General features: G+C 31.0%; 1 protein-coding gene across 1 annotated transcript in view; it reads right to left on the bottom strand.

Moving 5' to 3' along the window:
* Positions 1-21989, bottom strand: part of LOC139521647 (adipokinetic hormone/corazonin-related peptide receptor variant I-like) — a 67635-nt gene that overhangs the window by 12988 nt on the left and 32658 nt on the right. The window contains exon 2 of the mRNA XM_071315131.1: positions 1964-2168. Coding sequence (XP_071171232.1) covers positions 1964-2168 — 205 coding nt within the window. The remainder of the gene's footprint in view (positions 1-1963; positions 2169-21989) is intronic.

A 21989-nucleotide genomic window follows, 5' to 3' on the forward strand; every position in this document is an offset into this window, starting at 1 on the left:
ATAATCTACCGGAGGCGTATTTTGACGGTTATTGTCTCTTCAATGAATCTAATAAGGTATTTTGACATTATGAGTAAGACTAGTGTCATATTTAGAACAGTAGCTGCTTGATTTCCTGGTTGTATAAGCACACTTCCAGGTTAAGTCATTTTATTTTATTTCATATTTTTGTAATCTTATAATTTTGTTAATATGTTGTTTATCTTTCTAGAATTCATGGTTTCTTATAACTGCTTTGTACCTTTAAAGTTTCATTAAATAAATTAATGTATATGTTATAAACATGTGAAGAGTTGATTTCATATATGTAAAAAAGTAAAACAACAAGATCATCAGGGACGCACATAGTCAAAATATTTGAAAGGAAAATATGTATAAGAACCGAAACAGTTGAGGAAATATATGACAAAACACACCTTAAAAATGACAAATCTCATCTAAGGTCAATTCTCAGATAGTTGCATCATTGGTTTCTATATAATTTGAAAATTTATAAACAAAACGTTCAGAGAAAACAAATAGTGCATTCTATCTGTACTCTAAAAAATGTGTTCTAAGATTTGGTGAAATCCAATTACCCATTTAACTTTTAATAATCTTCAACTTCTATATGACACTATGAAGGCAAGGAAAAATGTTATGGAAACCTATTGTATCGTAATCAGCAGTAAATAACATTCATTAAGACCTTCATTTAATTTTGAGTATATTTTCCGTGAAAATGTTTGTTAAAATTAGCGCATCTTTGATAACTAAATCTGCCGTTTTTTTTCAGTTATTTTACGTTTTTACAGTTCAAACTTATTATTAGTAGTAAAAAGCTTTAACTGGGTTTTATTATAGCTAAATTAAACTATGGTCCCTATGTTTTGTATATATATCATCAGAAATAAAAACTTGGCTTCAGAGTCATGATTTAACCACTTTGCGTGATGTAAATAAACTCATTTTAGATACCAGAAATGAAGTGTTGAATTGCACCAGACGCGCGTTTCTTCTACAAACACTCAACAGTGACGTTCGAACCAAATAATGTACGAACATCAATGACATTGAGGAAGTCAGACATTCAAAAAATTTAAAAAATCTATGTAATAATGTACAATCAAATTCAATAGCCGCATGCACTGACATTTAATGATAATTCAACTCTTCACACAACTAGTTCCCGTTTAAACTCGATGATTATTTGAATTTTGTTTAAAAACAACAGCGGCATATTGATCGTGTTGATTTCAGTAAAATACATAATGTGCTTTAATCGATGACAAATCTATTCAATATTCTGTATAATAAAATTAAACGCTGGTGGAAAAAAATGCCAACTGATTTATGGCTTTTTAAAAGCGGTATATTGCTGTGGCCTTTAAATACGTTTTATGTCCGCTACAACATTTTGACTCATATAAGTACATGTAAAGCATGCTTATCCGAAAACGTTTGTCCGGTCGACGAAATCGGTCTTGCTCTTTTAAGAGTTCCTGCATCTCCCTAAATGTATGATGTGTTTGATATTGCCTGATGAGGTTAAAAAAAATGTATGTGGTTGGGAGTGTTTGGACCTGTTTTTATGTTCTTACTAGCTTTTTTGTATATGATTTCTACATGTCTTTAACAGCTTGAAATATAAGGATGACATACTAAGTTCAGTTTAATCACCATTTGAAAGTGTGTGTTTAAAAAAAAATTGATTATCAAAGAGACCACAGTAATAAAAATAATAACATCTCTTGGATACTAGTAGTTTTTTATTGTCTTTTGTGTTGTTAATTGTTGTGCAGGTGTTTTTGTTATTCGTTTAATGATATCAAATAATGTGTTGCGCTGTTTCAATTGTCTTATAAGGAAGTGTTATAAAAATAAAATTCATTTAGCACATAAAGATTGACATGAGCTCATAATATTTGTTAACATTGTGTTTGCATTTATAAGAAAAATAACAAATAAGAAATGAATAACATACCTTTAGCTAGCTTTGCATTCTTTGAGATTTTATGAAGTATCAAACAATACGATGTTGTAATGATTACCAAAGGTGTAACATAAACTGTGATAAGATTAAACAAGTTGTAAGCTAGTTCATGTCTTGGTGTCGGAAAAAATCCAAATGTCACACACTGTGTGTACCAAGTAAAAATTGGATGTCGTTCTACATGGAATATTATACTCTACAAATAGAAAAACACTTAAATTTAAACACAGAATAAATATATAAAAACATATACATCTATGAGTATCACAATTCCCGAATTAATGTAATGCAACAAGAGTTAATCAAGATGGAGTTTTCATAGTTGGAATTTCAATATGTTGTTTGGAAACTTAACACAATAAACCGTTTTCATTATTTTGATTTTCTTTCATACATTAAAGGGTGTGGATCTGAACTAATATTGTTCAATTACAACTTTACATTGGTCATGTGTTTTTCATACAAATCGAATGATCGCCGAAACTCGATATCAACTATGTAATAAGAAAACAAGTGACTATAGAAGTTTCAATAGTAAAACAATGTATTTAAATATTGAATATGCACAGTGTGTTTCAACCAAAAGAACGATGTTTTCGCTGTAAAGTTAAAGGTTTTAAGCGTTTGGTAGTGTACGGTGGTATAATTAGTGCACCATAAAAAAAAACCTTTAGCTGGTAGATTGTAAGTCTTCGAAGGTATTATAACTTGCTAATCAAAACACTGAATTTTTTATGTTGTCTAAAGAAATTATATCCCTCTTGCATAACTCTGCTTCTGTGTCTAGGTTTTTTCTTTACATTTGGCCATTTCACATATTTTCAATTCTTTGTCGTGTGTATCAGATGTTTGCTTTTTTAAATTTTTTGTCCCATTATTTTTGTGTAAGCTATCGATGTCGTATGTACGGCATTCTTGGCCAAATGTATGCAATTTATTGAGTTAAGCCATTATAGACAGAGGAAACAAAGCACACAAAAGATGCACAACCAATTAAAAATGTAGGACGTTAACACTTTGAAATTAAGAAAGCAAGTTTTAAAAAAAGTTTAGGAAAGTTCATGCGTTCAACTTTAATACGAACACTAGATCAATATATTACAAAAGTATCTGCGTTTTTATTTGGATAACATTATTCATTGTTTAAGATGTGATGTTCTAAATATTTGCATCAAATTAACAACTTTAACAAAATCCTTTTTTCTATTTTGCAAACAATATGCGTCTCAAAAACATCTTTATTTCTATGTTATGAGTTTGTAAATCATGCGTATTGATATGCTTTTAAAACATATTTTGAATGGAAATAAAACTTTTCTTATTTACACGTGTCCGCATCAGAAGCGATTCAATCTAACTTTTTCACAACCAAAAAAGTTTCAAATACTTCAGGACATCCGGAGCAATATGAACAAAGGGTCCATTATAGGTCAAATTTCCTATGGGAAGTGAAAACCTCAGTTTTCTGATAACTATTTTATTAATTTATCAGTGGAGGATTAAAAAAAGGTATGATTCAAGTCATAGCCATGCCGGAGCCCTGAATGCTGGCTTCCGGTACTAACAACAAATTAGCAGTATCGACCAATTACTAGAAAAGTAAAAAAGAACATTTTATGAAAACAGTACAACAATGTGCCTTTCTAGATAAATTTTTATCAGAACGATTTAATCAAATTTGAAAGCCACAGATGTAGAAATACTTGTTAACTTTGGGAACCATGTGATCAAAAAGAACATAGAATACAAAAATAAAGGTGATGAAAATTGGGAACCTTCGTAAATTTCTTAAGTAATTAATGAATGTGAATTCAAAATGGCATGCTATCATTCATTCCAGCAAAGTTAACTACGTTCTGACCAAATCATGTTAGTACATCTATAATAATGAAAGTCAGCGTATAAATCCTCGGATAATTCGTCAATAGCATAGGCATTGCAAACTAAAATCAGCTTTAAGATATCTTATACAAACATTTTCCCGGATTTCAATTAAATATAGAACTACTTTGATGAAACTTAAACAAAAATAGATGTGGGTGTAAAATAATTAAATCGAAAATCGGATCATCACGATTGATGATATAACGTTTGCGTTACTGTAACATAATTCGATTCTGAATCGGTTTGTAAAATTTTATTACATAATCCAGCGCAACTTACAAAATATGAATTATTATTTGATCATTTCGTAAAACAAATTTCATTACATGAAACTATACAAAGAAAAAAATTATGTTTCTACGTATCTAGGGACCTTCTTGATTTTCAGCTGTTGATATAGTTTTATATTTATTCATCTATTAAAATAGTTGCATTGATTGCAAATATAATAATATATTTCTATATAACTTGTAGTTCAAAGCATACTTAAGTAACAGTTATGTTACTGGATTTAAAAATAATGTGCTAAAATAGCTTTCAGTTCATCATCAATATCATAAGATTGTGATTAGTCATCAAATACAAGATCTTGTGGCAATCACTTTCATAATAGTTATGTTTACATAAGGAGATGTTGTATGATTACCAATGCGACAACTCCCAACCATGGTTTATATACGTGTAAAATACACAATAATACAAATGAGTTAACAACTATTGGTCACCGTAAAGCCTTCATAAATTAACCTACTGTGGATTCATTAATAATCGTTGGATACCAATTTTCGTGGATTTCGTGGGTCAAGGTAAACCACGAAATTAAATGTTCAACGAATGACAAATTTTCTATAGGCTTGTATAGAGACTACGGCAAAACCACGAAATCAAATATCCACGAACATGTAAGTTTTCTTTAATCCACGAAAATTGGTACCCACGAAATTAAATGATTCCACAGTATCAAAGCTAAGGTCCCGATATGACCAATATACACAAATAAAAAAAAAGTTAAATATTTTAACGAACACTACTAAATTACAGGCTCAAGACTTAGAAAAAGCATAAACATAATATGGTGAAGTGAAGAATGTTTCAGGACGCCAACCCCGCCATCATACAAGAGGCAGTGGTTTGACAGCATTACATAACACACGAACGATTAACATTCGTTAGAAAAGGTAACAAATCATGAGATCGATATAATGCACAAAAACTACCAGCAAAAAACAGACCTAGTTACTGAAATCCAGTAGTTCAAAGGTTATTACAACATAACAAAACATAGTGGAGAATTGTCTTATTGGAAACCATCCACATCTTCGTACGTTTGTATCTAAGACTAAAATACTAATCGTCAACATCCAGTGTCTAAATGATATAGTGAAAAGATGTAAATAAGAGTCAAAGATCAATAAGATCTACGGCAATGCCAAAATATAAGTTTTCATTTTCAAAATCTGATCACATGATAAATATATACAGGATACATGTAGTCAATTGCAGTTAACATGTAAACAATTTGTCAATTTCAGTATTATGAATATTTAGTATGAAGGCGGAAAACGACTACTTGTGGTACTGCTAGTTTAAAGTACAGATGAATAAAACTGTGCCAAATATGGCATAGCTCACATATCAAAACATACTTAATAATTTTACAAATTACGATTCCCCTATATTTTTAAACTCTTAGTTAAGACTTAAATCACAATATCTTGTTAACGATTTTGTAGTTCAGTCACGCTTCAAATCAATTCATCTATTTCAAATGTTTTTGCACAGAAAAGTCTATTTAGGCTTCACAATTTTTTTATTATTTATTTAACAGTCCTTGAAATTTAGTGCAATTATCCCTGCTAGAAACCGTTTAGCGTCAAAATGACTGATGAAAACTGATTTTAAAATCACTCAGATTTCCTCTTCGAAATGGGTTTTATTTCCGTTTCAACCAACATTTCAAATTCTTCAATCATTTAATTTAAAGGATGCTTTATCAAAAACCAAGTGTAGGATTGAATATAAGATGTATCAATAACAGTTACTATTGATAGTTTACAAACGCGTCTGAAATATGTTGTTTAATAACTTGTGCGTCATATAAAAATTAAATACTGATTGTTTTTGTCCTGCAAAAATAAACTCATTATGCACATATAATAGTGGGGTATTCAAATGTCAGAAAAAGAATACTTGACAACTAGAACACAATTAGCACAATATCAAAGTTATTCTAATTTTGGATACAGATGTTTCTGGTTTCTATTTGTATATGTCCAACAACCATCGCAAACAAATATACCAGTCAAAAAATATTGTGAAATAAACAGAATAGACCATTGCGAAAATAGAATGATACAATGTTTAGCCTTTATTTGAGACATCGTCCTATAAATTACAATTATCAAAAATGCACATTCTCACGTTGGAATTATTGAAGTTGAGCACGATTTTTGAAACATAGAAGTGCTTCAAAAGTATTCTGACACTGAATAATTATTATCCACATGAGCTTGGCATGTTTGTTTTTGTTTCTCAATGCTCTTGCTGTTCGATAATAGACGATTATCGCCTCTTCCATATGCTTAATATTCAGAACTAATTATAGCTGTAGTTAATTATAGAAAAAATTTGAAACTTGACTGATCATGATATATAGCTTTTAAAGACACCGATTAAGTTTAAAAGTCTGTAAAGCAGTCTCCTCGGGTCCTCTTTGTTTACATCAGACTTCATAAATTGCTTTTTTTCAAATTGTGCTTATAACAACAGACATTTCATTTAAATAAGACAGTTCCACTTTGTTGTACATATAACGTAACACATGAAAATAATACTAATTAACTTTTACCGAGATTTATTTCGAACAGTAGAAATTTCTGACTTTTCATGCATACCTGTCATGTTTTCATATAAGTCAATATAAATGATATTGTACTAGACAACCAAACACAAAATTTTACTTCAGGCAATTTTCTTTTTGATATATAACTACACGTACGATGTTCTAGCTTCCCTCAGACATACAGATCAACATACTAATATTTTAGTTAATAGACACCACGACATTGGGAGTTTTTATAGAAATATAAGAAAAAATATAGATAGATATTTAAAAATGTCTTTTTTTTAATGTGGGACAGTTAAACTGCAGAGTTTAATCTTAAGTATTGTTAGTGTAAGAGAGAATACCAGAACATACATGTATCAACAGCTACTAATATTATATGTTTAAGCTAGTTATAAAACCAGGTTTAAATATAAAGTTGATTTTTCAATTAAATAGGTTTTGCGTTATTTTCTTAGAACTTTTATTGCCACCAAAAACGACCTGTCTCTCATTTTTATATTGTCTTTTTTTCAGACTGTTTATTGGGTATTCATACTTGATCCGTTCAATGTGCACTAATTGATATTTAAAAACAAGGACAACATTATAAATTTAAAAGTCGTAATTATTATTTTTGAACTAGTTTTCATTCATTCGAAGACTTTTAGATTGGTACTGTATTTCTGTTGTGTGTGTTTTTGAACAGCAGTATGCTACTGTTACCTTAATTTAGATCTTTGTTGTGTTTTTTGGCTTGTTTGTACTTCGAGTAAATCAAAATGATCAAGCCAAGTACAACAGATTATTATATGTTGTTTTTATGTTGTTTTATAACAACTTTGTCCTGGGTTAGGTGACGTAGGGCTCTCATCAGCATGTTTAAACCCAAGACATTCTTCCTCTGCATGTCCAAATTTAACAGCCTGTAAATGAGTGGTGTTCGCAGTTGCTGTCTGTCATATTTGATTTTGTTTATTCTTCTACGTCAGATCGTTTCGTTTGAATAGATTAACATTATGTAATTTATGTTTATTGTTGACGGTTGTGTAGTTGCTTAAGGGAATGTTATTGGACTCTGTAGGACAGTTGGTTTGTCTGCAATCATATCACAGCTACTTATTTTACATCCCCTACGAAAACTTATAATAGACATTCGAAGATGTGATATGAGAGCCAACGAAACAGCTCTCCATCCAAGTGATAATATAATCTAAAGTACAGCCTTAAGCAATGATCTCACACATAATAAAATCATCATAGATACCAGGATTAAGTTTTGTATTTACGCCAGACGCGCGATTCGTCTACAAAAGAGTCATCAGTGACGCTCGATTCCAAAAAAGTGAAAAAAGTCAAACAAAGTACAAAGTTGAAGAGAGACAGCGATATACGTTAAAAGACGAAAATTTCTATTACTTTCTCATATTTTGTGAATCGTGTTTTTGAATTAATGAATTTGAAGACTAGGTTATTTCATTTTGCATCAGATTATTAAGAGAGTCTGATTATGCAATAGATTGGTTTACAATGTAAAATTGAAATGCTATGGTTATATTTTCAGGGTAATGTAATAGAAATATCTAACGGAGCATTCTGAATCTGATTATTCAGGACAAATTATGTATTATTTTTTCTACATATTTTGTTACATATAAGACTTCCACAGACTTTTATGATTTGATCAAATAAATTAAATTGAAATGCTTGTGACGTGAATATAACTTAATTTTACAGAACTCATATCTCAGACAAAATTGGTTACCACATCAATATGATTATGGTATATCTAAGGTTCTGAATTTCAATGAGTTATAATGTCATCAGAGAATGGAGTTTAGGATTGCCATTATTTTCGGTTTATGTATTAATGCAACAATGTTTCAGAAGAAGGAGTTGTTACATTTTTTGTTGGATTTCACAGTGTAATATTTTGTTTTTTCATGTTGTTAGCTTAGTTTGTTCTACTTTATAAACCGCTTTTGTAAAATCAGCTGTTAATTGTTTCTTTTATGGTTCTGATTAAACAACAGTATTTGTAAATAACACTGCATCGACATTGATAGACAACTTCTGTTTCTAAGCAATTGATCCATTAGATAGTAGATTTATATAGAAGGGAACTTCACTTAAACATACGGATACCAAGCTGTATACTTGTTCAATAATACGTTTTGTTCCCAGAGGGAAATGTTAAATTAGTTATCAAAGGTACCATGATTATAATTTAGTATGCCAGACGCGCGTTTCGTCTACATAAGACTCATCAGTGACGCTCATATCAAAATATTTATAAAACCAAACAAGTACAAAATTGAAGAGCATTGAGGATCCAAAATTCCAAAAAGGTGTGCCAAATACGGGTTTACACATTGAATTATAACGTGTCACCAATTCTTGGTGCAAAATTAGATATGATCATTCAATATTCATATTCACCCCATTTACACTTAACGAATATGTAATTCATATATTATGTACGATAATACCATTCATGCCTTGTAATTTCTGATAGATAATTACTTCGTCAAATGTGCCATAAAAATGTCATTTTGGTAATTTGAATCCTTTTTGGGAATCCAAACTTAAACATTGAGCATGCCTTTGTTATGTTTTTCGTAAATAGCTCTTTCAAAGAAGCAACAAAAACGCCGTAAACAGACTAAACAGCAGACATATTTTATTTCTAGGATTTCAGTGTTAATCAATTTTTTATCTTACGAACGTAGCGTTTAATCTGGAAGACAAATGTGTATCGTACAACTAGTAATAGTCTGAAATGTAAGGAAATGTTCAAGGAGTAAAATAACAATTGCAGGTTTCTTAATAACGACACTACTTAATCAAGATGCAATAACAGTCAAACATATTCAGTCTTAAAACAAACTGTTCATAGTAGTTAGCACATTGTTTGTGATTTAGTCTATAAATTGCTGAGGTTTTAAAACCGACTGAAGTATTATAGACTGAAACGTAGGCTATGCGTCCATGAAACAGCAACGCATCAACAATCAAAAAAATAATTAAACAACGTCTTGGGGGTAATTTTCAGTTATTAAAAATTTACAGGTGTCTGCATTAGTTTTCTAGCACTAAATTATAGTCTATAATACAAATTTAAGATCTACCATTAATACCAAATTTTCAAAATAAAAATGTTTCGCACTGGGACAGACAACATTTTTTTAGTCGGGATTAAACTAATCTTTATAGATCCAAAAACTCTTTCAATTGAGCCCAGAGCAGTTGACGACTAAAGCCAAAAATGTCGTTGTTTGATGTGCTTTGTCTTTTGATTTTACCATTTGATTAAGGACTTTCCGTTTTGAATTTTCCTCGAAGATCAGTATTTTTGTGATTTTACTTTTTTTCTATATTCTTAGGTTGACTTGGTGACATGACGAAAAAACCTCTGGATCGTTATTAAATAAGATCTTTTGTTGTGTTAATCTTGGAAGGTAAACATCTTAATTCAATTAGATAGTCATTTCACACATTTAAAACGAATGCTTAAAGAAACAGTTTGCATGATGCTATTTGTGTATAACTCAAATAACAGAAATTCACATAAGATTTAATTGTATATTAGTTTATGTTCGATGATGATTTATGATGCATGTTTACACAATGTTTGCTACTGAATACTAATTATTGTAACATTAACCAATGAAGTCTGTTCTGGATGCTCCCACAATTCAATAAAATATAATGTATCTATATCAAACAAATTGATGGCTAAACTATCTATCAAACCCTGTCCACTTACACACTTACATGTACCCTACTCTTTAGGATATGTTGAACCAAGTCTGAAATATGTCAGTTGTCTTATGGCACTCTTTGTTGAAATAGTCGAGTATTAAATTTGTCCTTTTTAATGGATTTCCGAATTTTCAATTTAAAATGTATTTTTATTTTTATATTTTAGCTTGAATAATTAGTAAGTGTGTTCAGGATATTAGCATACAAATGTATCGTATACACATGTAAATGTTACTAAACAGAAACAATATTCTGGAACGTAAGACTAGGGAGTTTTATTTTATAATGTATGACAACGAACTCGATGTATTTTAGATAAATATGCAACACAAATATTCAATGACACCAGTTGATGTCAAGTCTGTATAAAAGTTTAGTCATCAATTCATTACAAGGAGTTCCGCTTAAAAAAAAGGCTTTAAGTTATGGAACAGAGAAAGTAACTAAGATAACCAAAATAATTAAATCATTTAACATCACATAATTAAAAATTAACCCTGCGGTCAATCGGTTCCCATTCTCGAATAAAATGAAGAGAAAATGGTAGTACATATTTTTCCTGACACACACGCACTTACGTTCATAGTATTTGAATTTATTTCATTGTTTGCAATAAATTACATTGATTTTTTTACTGGAATCAAATCCTATAATTTTCACATGTGAAATATGCAAATCGTGACCAAACAACACTGATGATTACCTCATTCGCTACGCGCATTCGTGAATAGATGTGTTGTTCGGTAGCCCTTTTAGAATTCTTCGATTAACTGTTCTATAAATATTTATTTGCACACAAAAATTTCTACAAAGAGATTTTAAATTGCTTGAAAGAAAGTAATATCGTTAAAACAATGTGCATAGCCCTGCATGGCGACCCAACGACAATTTTGATTTTTTTTCTTTGAAAACGACAAATATATCGTTTTTAATCAGACAATTTGGTTATATAACATTACATGTGGCGTGCTCAGTCATTGAATAATGGTACCACAGTGACTGCTGAGGTGCATAAATTGCTTTCCTATTTAATTTAAAACAGGCGACAATCCTTCAGTACATCTCAAGTTCTCTACAAACAGACTTTGGGGATGTTCATATAAAATATGAATTATTGAAAATGTGCATTCACCTTCAGTCTTAATAGATCATTTTGATACATTGTTTTATGCATAATTTATCGTGTAGAAAATTATATGCTGCTTTGAGGAGAAAAGCCAGACACAAACATCAATTATACATCAATATGACATTGCAGGAGAGAAAGAATGCGATTTAAATGTTGCAATATCAGATAACAGTACTGCAGCTTGTATTATGAATATTGTAAAATTAATGAGTGATGAGGGATGATTTACAACATGATGCACCCTAAAGCGGAATTCAAAATTGGGTTGGTTTGCATGTTGAATTTTTTGTGCTTCTAAAAATCTGAAACAACTTGGTGTGTTTATTTGTAATGTTTCTATTCTCATATACTTTTTCGATTTGATATTAGTCTGTCTCAGGTTTGTTTCTGAGCTTTAAATTAGATAAACGAGTAACAACAGTTTTTTTAATGCGATGTTACAGTACTAAACTATTACATGAAGAAATAGACAGTGTGATATCTGTATAGCAATGATGAAATTTTGTACATAAAATTGGAAAGTCGAACCAAACTCTTCAAAAACCATGTCAGACACATATACACTAAATATGACAACAAAATTAAAATAGCACCTTAATGTAAGATTCATGCAAACAATGTAGATATTAATGTATATCAGACACAATCTTCAGATTCACAAATGCGTCACAAATCTATATGTAAAACGTAAAATCACAAAACAATGAACTCCGAGGAAAATTTGTTCTGAAAGTCCCTAACCACATGGCAAAATCAAAAGAAAAACACATCAAACAAATGGACAAGAACTGTCATAGTCTTGACTTGGTACAGGCATTTTCAAATGTAGAAAATGGTGGGTTAAACCTGGTTGTATAGCGCTAAACCTCTCACTTTCACGACAGCCTCATCAAATTCCGTAACTTTGAGGTGTTCTCCAGTATAGATTTTAGATCTTTTGGACTGATATTAGTATAAAAAACTTAATTTAATACTTTTGCCTCTAAATTTTTCATTTCATTCTATACATAAAGTCTTCTTTTATTGACTGTACATAGAAAAGTAAATGTTTTCTAGTTATCCGTAACCAATTTACTGCTAGTTTGATTTTAATCATTTGATTTTATATCATACTTTTAATAAAAAAAAACCTTTACAGCTATTGATGAGAGGGAATATTGCCAATCCAAATTTTGCATCAGTACTTTTCATTTACAAGATGTTAAATAACAGTAAACTTAATACACAAATATTATAGGTACCGAGCAGTTTTTACTTTCTATTTCATTAGATTGTATTTAGTTTCTCCGATGAAGTATGATGATGTACGGTACAAACATTTATGCTTTGAGTGGATATACAACATGCATTTGTTAATTTTAAAATTATTATCTGCTTCAGAGGTGAAATATCTTTTATTATGACGTAATAGTGTTTTTATGCACGCTGGGAATTGATAATTTAATTTTTTTCTTCTCAGCAAATCCAATATAAGATTGATTACGACATAACTATTAAACTGACGTTTGGTAGTTTTATCATAAATATAAACAAAATAAGCATATAAAACCACAAAAAACCAAAACCAAATAAACATTAATAGGTTGTAAGCTGACAGTATGAACCTTGATGTTTAATATACATAGATAGTTAACAATTCCGATAAAGTATCTGATGAACATTTTTGTAGACAAATCAGCAAAAACCAATCATCTCTGATATAAAAATTTGAGTCCTTATCAATATTGATTACCAAAATAAATGGAAGTATGCATTCATTCTGCGTTTCGTTATCGCAGATTTCAAATCTGATTAAATTAAAAAATAAATAAATGTCCAGCTGATATGAAAAAAAACCCAGACAAAAACACTAGAAAGGAAAAAATGTATTAAAGACTTATAAGTATTTGTTTTCCTTGCTTAAAACCAGGTTTAATCTACCATTTTCTACATTAGAAAATGTTTGTACCAAGTTAGGAACATTACAGTTGTTATCCATTTGTTTGGTGTGTTTGAGCTTTAAAATTTGCCTTTTGATTAGGGACTCTAAAGTTTGATCATAATAAGGACTTAAAAATCAAAAGGAGGACGTTGCACTGTCAGGTCCTTGTTTGGAAACCATGCACACAGAATTTGTCTTTTCAATCAGATTAAAATTAAGGTAATCTCAGACGATATTTGAATGCTTATTTGCCTATTTGCTTGGTTCATTTTACTTTGGTATACGAACAAATAAATCTTGATTATTTACACAATTATAAACCACCAAAATCATCTCGTGTCTACAAATTATCATAATGTTGCACTCAATAGTGCTTAGCTTTTCGATTTCTCTCGATTCAATTAATTAGAATTAGGTTAAAGTAAGGTTTTATCATGTTGTTAAGTTTCAGACTTCATCATCAGACACATTTGATCGCACAAATGAAGGGAGACAAATTGCAATGATTAATATCATGACGGTTCTACGACTGATATCCATTTCCATAGCCATCACTTACCCGTTTTTTTTATTACACTCTAATCACTAATACTGATGGTAACGGTATCATCGAGTGCTAGAATCTTAGATACAATCTTAGATACATTTTTTAACTGAAATACTAGTATTGCGGATGAGATATATAATTAGTGATTCATTTTATGAAGGAATGGATTTTATAATTATACATCTCATTTGTACAAAACCTTGAAATATTATGATAGTGCTTATATGGCGGAAGTATACAATGGATTAGTCTAAAAGGCGTTAATTAGTTACATACAACAACTGAAACAAGAAATAATTTACGACAAATGTTGTCCCATCATTGATAACAAAAGGAAGGCAATACTTGGAATGACAAAAACTGTAATAAACAGTGAGGAATTACTGCTCTAAAAAGCCTGAACTTAACGAGGAACCACATTACGCTACAGAATGACCTGTGCTTAACGAGGAACCACATAACGCTACAAAATTACCTGTGCTTAACGAGGAACCACATTACGCTACATAATTACCTGTGCTCGAAGGTGATGAATGCATTTATCAGTTTGAGATTGAAATTTTGTCAAAACACTCTCTAACTGACATCTTCCATGAAAAAGCCGTTCTAAGAGTGCAAACTCCAAAAAGACAAGTCTACAAACCGCGCCAACAGTGGAATATTGCCTTCATACACTCCTATTGTTAAGGCGTATCACAGTTAATTAAGAACATTTAAGCGAGTCCAAGACTTCACGTAGGCAAAAACTAAAGCTCAAAATACTTAGAAATCAAACGAGCAAATCAAGTGATAACATTCTAATTTTGGGTGATGTTCAATCTAAATTACCAGAATCTTTTCATTGATAACACGTACAATTTTATGTCAATAATAGTTAACCTTTTAATCGTTCGTCATGTGTCGTAATACAATTGGGTTTTGTTGATTAAAGATTACTGATTTATTCACACAAATGTTCTCCCATAGCTCATTGACAGTTATTCAGGCGCACTTTATTTGAAATTGCTGTCTAAATAGAGAATTATAAAACATAAGCGTTTGCTGTAGGTTGTCAACCAGATCAATGTGAATAACTTGTGCTCTGGAACCTTTATGAACTAAGAAGTCACGAGATCAACTAGAAAGTTTGAAATCAAATCCGATCAAGCCAGATTTTCTTACTTTATACTACGGTACAATGTCTTCGTGTAAGGCTATTATCATAAGCTCAGCTTAATTTTGCTACATGTTTACAAGAAGTAATCTTTGAAAAGGAAAACTCTTCATAACAGTTCTTTTTTTAGGTGACACGGAGCCAAACCTCACTGTTTTAATGAAAAAACATACTTTTATTTTGAATTATTATTTGATATTTTTTTTTATTTTTATTTTTTTTGCCTCGCAGCAATGAATTAGCAAAGAGTTGTGAATTAATAAAAGCATATCTTTTTCAACTTACTGCCAACAAAATGTGCCGTAACAATAATTATATAAGAATCTGGTCAAGTTATGACAGTTCTTGTCCATTCGTTTTTTATGTGTTTTGTCATTTGATTTTGCCATGTGATTATGGACTTTCCGATTAGTTCTGTATTTTGGTGATTTTACTTTTTAGAAACCACGAAAAAAATATGAAGCAATATTTTTGAACTTGGTTGTTTTAAGTTTTGTTTTCTTAAAATGTTAAATACAACCTTTGCAGCTGCAAACTTTGAACCAAATATGTGTTTTTGATTTTTCTGTGTAATTACAGTTATTTAGTATATGAAATATGAAACAATGATAAAAGCAATACTTCACAAATTAAAAACAACATTAAATGCATCTATAAGTTTTTACTCATTACAGTGACTTGACTGTTAGTTTTGCTCTCCACCACTTGCAATTCATTCAAAATTTTGACCAAATTGCAATTTGTTTTATAAAATCAAATTGTTCAACTGGTCAGAAATTTGAACCAACTGCTGTAGTAAACCACAGCCAAGTAATGAGAGTGCAAGGTGATAAAATAAAACATACTTACAATCCTATAAGACTTTAACTCCATTTTAATGATGTTGTGACAAAATTAGTTTAGCAGTTTGTATAGTTATATTAAATTCATTTCCATGCTGAAGGGGAACTGTTTAATTTGAATTGCTATTAAATTGTCCAAACTAAGCTTTCATATAGTTTTTCTTTCTAAAAGTATTCTATATTTATAAATCTCTCAGTCTGAACAAGCAAAAAGCAAACCATATAAACTGCTTAGATATTTGTGTTTGGTATCAGAACAATCATTGACTTAAATGTTCGATCTACCCAATTAACAAATGGTTCTAAGATGGCAATAATGCCTCTATGTACTAAGTTTTTCAAAAGCATACTAAGGTACAAGTTATCGTCTTTTCAAACCAATAAGATCGGAACCTTCACATGAGGAAAAGAGGAGATTCCTTCCTGTTGATTTTGCCAATAGAGGAATTGATGCAATCAATATCTACAACGTTCTACATCACAAGGAGGTAACATCTAAAATTCCTATTTATTTTCAAAATCAGTCTGTTCCTATTGTATCCTACAGTTACACCAAAACCATTGCACCTAAAATATTTAACTATAAACAAGCATTGCAAGACCTTGACTTAGAACAATACCTAAAAAAACCTCCGACATGTGACTGTTCCCACTCGCCTTATGATTACAGCCCCTCTGGTCATTTTATAACTGGGGATCTAAACATAATTCAACATGAAAATCTCCGAAAGGTGATTTCTCATGGTCCTAAGTTTAGAGAACCCCAACACATCAATTGGAACCATAACTTCAAAATAATTATGGCTTCCATTGAGGACTACGCCAGAGCATGGGCTAAGCGAGAAGAAGTTGAACTGGACACTTTGTCAGAATGGGTTAAAACTATCAGGTCTCTGATATAACGTCGTGTTCACAAGTTAAAAAAAACTGTGTGAACGATCGACCAAAGTCCGTTTTCAGAGACAAAGAGGCCATGAAATGTCTATCAACTCTTCATGATAAGTATGTTGTTGTTCCTGCGGACAAAGCTTCAAATAATATTGTCTTTGTATGTAAATCGTATTACTACGAATGTCTTGTAAAAGAATTGGGTATAAAGGAGCACTCAGGTAATCCCACATACAAAGACATATCATTTGACAAGGATGAGATTTTAGCAAATCATAAGTCCTTCATGGCTTCAATTAACATTGCATTAAACACCAAATCGGAAGACTTACCTTGTTTGTATTGGATACCAAAGCTTCATAAAATTCCGTACAAACAACGGTATATTGCTGGCTCATCTTAATGTTCTACTAAAGAATTGTCCATTAGATTGACTAAAATTCTGTCCGCAGTGAAAGAGGGTCTTCAGAAATATTGTGAAACTGTTTACTCGCGTAGTGGTATTAACCATATGTGGATTCTTAAAAATTCTAAAGAACTTCTAGACAATTTTAAATCTCGGTCTTTTTCTGAAATTAGTTCCATCAAAACTTTTGATTTTTCAACCCTGTATACCACTATTCCCCATGTGAAATTGAAAAATCGCCTAAAAGAAATAATCCACAATGCCTTTCAACATAAAAATGGTAGCATACGCTATAAATTTATTACTTTGGGATTTCATAAGGCATATTTCGTAAATAGTGACAAACAAAAAGGTAAAATATGCTACACAGAAGAACAAGTGGTCAGTATGCTGGAGTTTCTTATCGACAACATATTTGTTGAGTTTGGAGGTAGACGTTTCCAACAAATTGTCGGCATTCCTATGGGAACAAACTGTGCACCTCTTTTTGCCGACCTCTTCTTATTTTCATATGAATCGGAGTTCCTCCAGACACTTGTAAAAAACAAGAGAATCAAAGAAGCCAGATTATTTAATTTCACTTTCAGATATATTGATGATGTTCTTTCCATAAACAATCCGAACTTTTCTATTTGGGTTCCATTAATATATCCCCCAGAACTAGAGATTAAAGAAACAACAGACACGGCTTCCTCCGCCTCATTTTTAGACTTATATCTCGAATTTGACTTACACAGTCATCTCAGTACCAGAATCTATGACAAACGAGACGATTTTAATTTTGAAATCATAAATTTCCCCCACCTTAGTAGCAATATACCAACTTCACCTGCATATGGGATATATATTTCCCAACTTATTCGATATTCAAGAGCTTGCAGCTCCTACTCAGACTTTGTAATACGTCATCAGTGTCTGAGTAGAAAGTTGATGAAACAGGGGTATGTCAAAGAACGTCTCGTTCTTTTTCTAAAAAAGTTCATCGGAAGGTACCAAGACCTTGTTGATAAATATTCCGTATCAACTTCTCAAATAATACACGATGGTCTTGATGTATAGATTCTTCGTACTGATGTTGTTTATCATCTTAACAACGTGTTTTATAGTTCTTTCATTTGTCTTTGTTCTATTATTAATATTACTTTTACTGTTGAATGGTTTCATGTGATTTCCGTTTCACGTGGCTCGGTACTTATACATCTCAATGTCAATGTGTTTGTATCGGCTTTCATTTTTTTGTGGTTTGTTTTGTATTTGCGACTTTTTGTATTTCTTTTGTTCTTATAACGTGACTCTGTACTTTAAAAGATCCCGTCAGTATGATATTGTTCATTATGATATATTTCTATTATGAATTACAATATACGTTGAACCACAAACGTCAAAATCATTCAATCGCGTAGTGGAATTAACTATTTTTGGATTCTTATAAATTCTTTATATAACTTTTGGACTAGTTTAAATCTCGGTCTATTTCTTAAATTTATTCTTACATACTTTTGATTTTTTAACCCTGTATGCTAACATTCCCATGAAAATTTTAAAATTGTTTGTACGTACATTGAACGACAAATTTATGTGACGTATAAAATTTTCTGACGTCAGACACTCAAATCAATAAATGTGTTCGTAGATAGTAGATGTTTTTGTGTTCTGTTAAATTGTTCCTTTTAAAATTGTTAAACGATGATGACTGATGTACCAATATTTTGACTATTATATTTATTGTGTCTGTTTATTTAACGCATCAATGTAAAAATATCGGAAATTGATGAGACTGTCATTAAAGTGAGAGGTTTAGCGCTATAGAACCAGGTTTAATCCACCATTTTCTACATTTGAAAATGCCTGTACCAAGTCAGGAATATGACAGTTTTTGTCCATTCGTTTTTGATGCGTTTTGTTATTTGATTTTGCCATGTGATTATCGACTTTCCCAATTGATCTTCCTCTAAGTTCAGTATTTTTGTGATTTTACCTTTTATCTCGATTTAATGTTATGATAATGCTTTCCTAAAACTCAAGATAAGAGAACTAATCCCTTATTTTCTTAGGAAATCACATGTACCTATATATAGCTAGTCAGGAGTACGACATAGTTGCTTCCAATTCATTCCGTTGGGCAATACTTTAACACTCTTACGTTTGTAATACCATGCTTACCAGTATTCTAATTAAGGATTACTTGGATCAAAATCTATCTTTATCGAATGGATTGTAGGATTTTAATATTATAAACAATTTGTTCTTTTTGGATAGTCCTACATGGAATAATTATATAGATCTATAGTTTTCTATACGGATAAATTATATCGACTTTTCTTTCATTAGTAAAATCTTAAATACATATTTATAACTTAGTATGACAGTTTATTCGAAAGCTGACAATATTTTATACAAGTCATATCGGTGAACTTGTTGCCTTTTGTTGGCTGTTGTTCGTGTGATTCTTTGTCAATTGTGTTCTCCAATTTATTTATATTGTAGTCCTGTGTTGTCATTTTGATGTTATATTTCACATGGCCATAAAAGTGCGAGGTTTGGCATGCCACAAAACCAGGTTCAACCCACCATTGTTTCCTTTAAAAATGCCCTGTACCAAGTCAGGAATATGGCCATTGTTATAATATAGTTCGTGTCTGTGTGTATTACATGATAACGTTGTGTCGTTTGTTTTCTCTTATTTTTGAGTGTAAATTCACATTGCGATAAGACGTTTCACGGTACTTGTCTATCCCAAATTCATGTATTTGGTTTTGATGTTATATATATATGTTATATTTGTTATTTTCATGGGATTTTGTCTATGTGTGTTACATTTTAGTGTTATGTCGTTGTTCTCCTCTTATATTTAATGCGTTTCCCTCGGTTTTAGTTTGTTACCCCGATTTTGTTTTTTGTCCATGGATTTACGAGTTTTGAACAGCGGTATACTACTGTTGCCTTTATTTTTCAATGTCCTTTGACAAAAAAAAATATAACTTACATGGAACATGACCATATTTCAGAAAGAAGGAACAATTTGTGAGACAAACCTTTGAAAAACCCATTCCAACCGTCATAAATAAGCCTGTATTGTATCTTCATTTAGCAGTTAGCAATGTGTATATGTTCGTTTCTTAATAGAGGATGACCTGTTTTCATAAGATGATGCCTGCCATCAATTCCAAGGTAAACGATCTAAATCATTGTCAATTGTTCATTCATGTACTTATATAAAAAAAAAATGAAAAGCTCACACATATAGCTCTCAGTGTAATCAGAAGGAGACAAAATAAAGCAAACAAAAGGATTAACGACATTTTAGAAAGGGATTGATCCTATAATTCCACATATATTAATTTTATTATAGTTTCTTAATTTCATTTGTATATTTTAAGAAAAGAGTGAAATGGACATTTCTATTTTTCATCCTATAACTATAACTATAAATCAAATCAAATGTTTTCTACCCAATAAATAGGTTTGTACAAACATGAGCAACACAAAAGGTGCCAAAAGTGGAGTAGGGTCTGCTTACCCGAGATCATTCCCATTAATTTAGTGGGGATCGTTTTGCTTAGTCGTTAGTGTTCTATGATATGTTTTGTGTACTATTGTTTGTCTATTGTTTGCCCTTTTTTGTTATGGTCAGTTTATTTTCTACTCATGAGTTTGACTGTTCCTCTTGTATATTTCACCTCTCTCTTAAAATATCTTTGCTGCATTTGTCAAAACCTTTTTAAGATGTGGGATAATCAACTGTCTGGTCGTTTTAACTTTTTATTCGTTCGTCTTTTGTAGAAGAAACTGACGTGCACATTTGTAAGTCTGGTATAGTTTCATATTTTTATTTTTGTGGTTTATTTTGTTTGCTTCAATGACGTTTTTCCAACTACTGTTAACCTTTGTATTGTTCTTTGTTTATTTTCAAGGGAGATTTGAGTGTCACATACATATCCATACTTAACACAGGCTTACTTATATGTACGGTAAAGAATCTTTTATATTCCCATCTACATTGATATTCATATATACAACAGAAAACGATTAAACGTAAACCTACACGTAGGATATAAACACGCAGTTAATTTTTTACACAAAACCGATGTAACCAAGGGATGAAGCTTGGACACTGTTTTTCTGTTTCTGTTGTAATTTATATCAAAGTATTACACATTAAGTAAAATATACTTATACAACTACGCATTTTAATTGTGAGAATAGGATATAAAATAAAACTCGAAACTAAACATCGCAGTTAAGATATCAACCATTCTTACTAAATCTGAAAGAATCATATCTACTGATGGAACATTTGAATAATGACAATCCTAATCCGTGACTTGAGAGTACAGGCTGTCCTATGACGCCAACTGTTAATGTTACGGATATCCGCTAATTGAACCTGAATGTCTGTCGCCCTTGATATCAGACAATAATCACATATAACATGTTTCCAGTTTCGTGTCGAATCCTCATATAAATATCTGTATCACGCCAAGTCAAGTCAATACACTATCGTTTTCTAGAAAATACAATTTAAACAAATCATATCTATTCTTTAGTGTCACCAATTTATTGTGTTTAAAGTTTCACCCTTGAAAAGGTCTCTTTTCAAATTTGCTTTACTTTTCATTATGTAAATAGTTCAAATCATTGAATAAATACAGCTGATAACT

This window comes from Mytilus edulis, chromosome 4 (genome assembly GCF_963676685.1).
Source record: "Mytilus edulis chromosome 4, xbMytEdul2.2, whole genome shotgun sequence".
NCBI lineage: Eukaryota > Metazoa > Mollusca > Bivalvia > Mytilida > Mytilidae > Mytilus > Mytilus edulis.